General features: G+C 42.8%; 1 protein-coding gene across 1 annotated transcript in view; it reads left to right on the forward strand.

Moving 5' to 3' along the window:
* Positions 1–5,000, forward strand: part of LOC138019110 (uncharacterized) — a 17,756-nt gene that overhangs the window by 11,259 nt on the left and 1,497 nt on the right. Inside the window, exons 8-10 of the mRNA XM_068865780.1 lie at positions 3,675–3,777; positions 4,099–4,145; positions 4,816–4,929. Coding sequence (XP_068721881.1) covers positions 3,675–3,777; positions 4,099–4,145; positions 4,816–4,929 — 264 coding nt within the window. The remainder of the gene's footprint in view (positions 1–3,674; positions 3,778–4,098; positions 4,146–4,815; positions 4,930–5,000) is intronic.

The raw sequence follows: 5,000 nt of genomic DNA on the forward strand, positions 1-5,000 counted from the left end.
ACAAAAAGCTGTTGTTATTCCTCCTCATGTGTAGCTCGCCAAGCGGCAAGTCCTGAGTTTCGCTTCAGCAACTTTTGATCCTATTGACGTCATTTCTCCTGTCCTTGTTCCAGCCAAAACATTCATTTCATCCTTGTGAGATCAGGGATTTGACTGGGATACAGCTCTCCCTGAAGATCTACAGCAGCAGTGCAACAAAAGCGCTGCAGAAATTGAATCAGCTTCAAAGTTTGTAAACACTCGTTACTTGTACTTAGAGAAAACAGTGCCCATAGAAATGCACGAGTTTTGTGACGCGTGTCCGGCCTTCGCAGCTGGTTGTTCCATATTCTTTGTTCAAGTTGACACCGTGAGTAAGACTCATTGGCTCCAAGGCCAAAACCTCCTCATCCAAATACGTTCGAACAGTCCCCAGGTGGGAATTGATAGTCGTGGTTATTTGTGCTCGCCTAGCAGGGATGTCGCCAAGGACCGGCTGCCGGTGAAAATCGCTGCTTAAGAAAGGGGGGATCGTCTGCTGAATTTTGGCTGTCGATCGAAGCGATTGTAAAGATCGCAAAGTTTAAAAGTCATTCGATCTGTTAACAAAAAAAATTGAATATCTGTTAGTGTACGGAATTATCACTAGAATTAATTGATACTGGAAATGAAATAAAAGCGTTGTTTTAAGTACTGTTGTGCATGTCTTCTCTTTCCCTGTATTCGCCATGTTAAAGAATACCGGGTGTCACTGAGAACAGTCTTGTTACCAGGTCCCTTTGATACCCAGAGCACAAACTTACCGCCTCATTAGAACCTTCAACCGGATGAATTTATTCTTAGCTATATCCCTACCTAGGTGTAAGTTTAAGGGAGATTTTCAGCAAGGATTACCCCTCCATCTCATCCTACTATTGGGCTGACTCCACGATTTGTCTCCATTGGCTGAGCAGTACCAAACAAATTTCTGTCTTCTTTCGTAATCGGACCACCGAGATCGTGAAGCTTACTGACCTATCTAGCTGGTCTCATGTCAGCTCGACAGACAACCCAGCAGACATACTCTCTCGAGGATGCACTGCATGCTCTTGAACTCCAACAGTCAGCTCTGTGGCAGAGAGGTCCCTGATGGCTAACAGACCATTCACAGTGGCCGGGTTGGAGTCCTAAGGGCCTTACGGAAGACACTGTTGTCGCCTCAGCTGTGGATGGTCATGCTCAGAACTTTTAGCTTGACACTGGCAGTCTCCAAGCCCTGCTCCACATCTCGCCCTTCCAGTCCTATGAGCATGCTCTCCGCGTAATGTCCTATGTCTTCAGATTCATCGCCATTTTGAAGCAGGCCTGTGCTACAAGACGTTCATTCTTCGGTCGTCAATTTGACAGTTCCATCTCCTACAGCGTCCTTGATAGCCAGCACAGAGGTCGTTCTCCTACGAGCTCGCCAGATCCAGTGTTTCCTCCAAGAAAGAGAATATCTTCTTAAAGAGCACACTCGATCCACTCCGCCACACTTCAATTCTCAACCCCAGCTGGTTTGTCAGCTCAATCTGTAGCTAAACCCAGATGGCCTTTTAGTTGCCCCGGGTAGGCTCGAGCATGGTATGCTTGAACCAAGTGCAAGAGAACCATTTCTAGTTGCAAGAAAATCTCTGTTAACGACTATGCTTGTTCGGTCAGTTGATGAGAAATAGCCTCTTGCAGAAGTAAGAGACACTGTTGTTGCGTTGGGTAAGAGATTTTGGTTGCCATCAGCTCGAAGTGAAGTCACAAATGTACCGGTACTCAAATGATGTGTCAGATGCCGATATCAAATAGGAGGAGCATACAAGCTGCCAACTTGGGGAGCAGGGTTGGTATAGTTATGAGTGCATGAGTGCACTCGCCTTCCACCAATGTGACCCGGGGTCATCGCGGACTCGACGTCGTAAGTGGGTTGGGTTTGTTGTTAGTTCTCTATACAGCTCTGAGAAGTTTCCCCTCGGGGACTCCGGTTTTTCCCTCTCCTCAAAAACCAACACTCCAAATTCTAATTCAATCTGGATAAGAGGGCCGCAAGTGAGAAAATTGTGATAGCTTATTGCGTCTCCCTCTCTTGAAAAAAAAAGCTAAATAAGCTATAAAGCAAGACTTTCGCCTCAACAAGGTGAAACCATTTTTTACAGTGGGAATTCAAAAACGGTAGCAAGACACAGAAATGTTATGTCTGTCTCTTTGCTTGTAGCACTACTCGCAATGGTAATTTGGAGATCGTGAATAACTTGTGAACTGATCAGTTCCTCCTCGCGTTCAGACGACATTGCGCCCCTTATGGAACCCCTTTACTGATCCCATGTGATAATGCAAAAACATTCCTGAAAGGGAAAGAGAAGATTAAGAAGTTGTTTCAGAAGATCAAAGGGTGCAGCATCATTTTGCGCGAAAGAGAGTTCAAATTAAGCACATTCCCGCCAGATCACCACATTGGGAAGGCATGTATGAGCGTCTAATCTTAGTAGTTAAGATGCCAATCAAGAAAGTTCTTCGCCACGCTCTTGTTAGTTTGCCCGAAATGCAAACGCTCATCAAAGAGGTTCAGGCATAACCATAATATGAATGATCCAGAGCCCTTGACACCTTCAAAGTTGATCCATGGCTTTGATGTGACCGCTTTGCCACACCCTGTCCTTGATCCTGAAGAATTGGATGCCACTGCTATTTCAACACTTTGTATAAATACCTAGCTTCACTGCGAGAGCGTCGCATGTACCAGGTCAAAAAGCAAGGGTTCAAAAAGGAACTCATCAAAGTCGGGGATGCACTAAAACTTGAAGATAATGTGCCTGGACGTTTATGGAAGTTGGCCATCCTCAAAGACTTTATTGTAGGGAGCAATGGTCAAGGTAGGGCTGCAGATCATGTTCAAACAAGTTCCGGGGTAATCAACCGTTCAATACACCTTTGGAGGTCACGCTCACAGGTCCTAAAGAACACCTCAGAGGAACTGAACAGCAGATTCCACAGGTGGAAACACTAAGGAGGAGCAAAAGAATTTCTGCACGCCCCTGCCCCCAGTATGTGGAATTTGACAACTGAACAGTTGAGCCCGCAGTGACACATGTAACAAGAACCACCATATTCCTTAGACCTCGTTGTGTACCGTCTTATTGCGTTGTGATTTAAAATTATTTCACACCTTTTTTTCTCTGAAAAATTTAGGGAAAATGAGAGAACAAAATGGATTGACTTGATGGTCTTTGCTTATCTCTTCTGCCAATGGTAGAGAAAATGAATTTTGCATGCAACAGCAATACGCCATGAGAACCCAAAATAGGGTTACAGACTGTTCATCTACAGCTACATGAACATCTGCATGTTCCAGCACCCAACAGCATCCACGTAAATCATGTGTTGGATTTTTTAATATTCCACTGACGTTTTAAACTCCAAAGGGTTGCCGGATACAGATCCTTTGGCTGCTATTCCTTATCTGAGAAGACTTGAAGGGATAACCATTTATAGATGAAATTACAAAGGCAGTAACTTCTCCTGAGATGTGTTGCAACCTATGACCTCCCGTGTGGTAGTGTGATGCTCAACCCACTGAACAACTGATACACAGTCCCACCAGTGCACTGTACGTGAAGGTAGTGCTGATTTGTGCATTGATGATGTGAAATCATCATCTACCTTGCTTAAAACTTTGTACTGTTTAGGTCAGCCATAGCTAAATGGGACCTGGATGAAACTAAAGGAGGTGGCCCTTTCAAGGAGATACTGGAATATGACATTCTTGTGAACTGCATTTTACTTACGGAGGTAAACAATATATATAACCACGAGAAGATTAAAAATTATTTCTTTTGGATTGTATTTACTCGGCCAAAACCAGCACCCAGTTTGCTGTTTTAGCTAGAGACTCAGCTGCACTGGTTTTTCTGCTTATCATTCTTGTATATTTCTCGCATCGTACTGAATAATCTTCAGACAACCCAGGAACACATGTTTAAATGCAATTAGAATTCGTCAAGCCAATTGCATTTAGCATCACTGGTCATTTAATTGACACTTCACCGCCTTGCAAAGCGCAACAATCTGCCTGTGTTTACTGTACTATTAATTTTGTCTTTTGCCTTTTAGAAAATACCACCATTTGTTACAAAGGATATGCTTGAATCAGAGGGAAGGTAACTTCGAATGTTTGATACATGACCGTCTAAATTTAACAGGGCTGGAAATTTGAGACTAAAAGATTTCAATCAGTTGAAACATTGCGGCTAGTTTTGATGTCTGCTGTAGCTCAATGTTTGCTACTCAATGTTATTCAATGCCCTTCAAAGTTATTCAGTGCTTATTTTTATGCTGACCACGATGCCTTCCAATAATCTTTTTTTGATGCGCTTTTTTTACTGGCTCTCACGAAGGCCACAAGAAGTTATCTGACAATGGAAACAAGATCGAAGCAATAGACCGTATTCACAAATGGCGGCTGATAAATTTATTCTTTTGTTTAAGACCAACTAGCCTCGATTGCATGGACAGAATACAAAAAAAAATGTTGCTTTGGAGTGAGGCTCGTTGGTTTCATTAGCACGAAGACAAAAGAATAATTTATTGGCCGCCATTTATGAATACGATCTATGAATTTTGACCAATGCCAGCTTTACTCGTGTGGTTTCTCACAGAGAGAATTGTACGCAAACCAATAGCGCAAAATAGTGTTATCGCAAATTTTTATGCCTTGATAATTTGCGACTAAAATTTTGAAGCTAGCGCAGATTTTTTGTGGTAACTTTTTTTCTAAATTTCCAACTATCTTGCTCGTGAAGTATTTAACTACAGTTGTTTTGTTTGCAGAAAATTAGGAGTGGTGGTTGATGTGAGCTGTGACCCCAACAGCGCAAACAACCCACTACCATTCTATGATTCAGCAACAACATTTGATAAGCCATGCGAGAGAGTAAAACTCAAGTACGTTGATACCTTTACTAAACTGGAATTCTACTGAATGATACGGTCAGATAAAGAGATTTTTTCAACTT

The sequence above is a fragment of the Montipora capricornis genome, chromosome 10 (assembly GCF_036669925.1).
Source record: "Montipora capricornis isolate CH-2021 chromosome 10, ASM3666992v2, whole genome shotgun sequence".
Lineage (NCBI taxonomy): Eukaryota > Metazoa > Cnidaria > Anthozoa > Scleractinia > Acroporidae > Montipora > Montipora capricornis.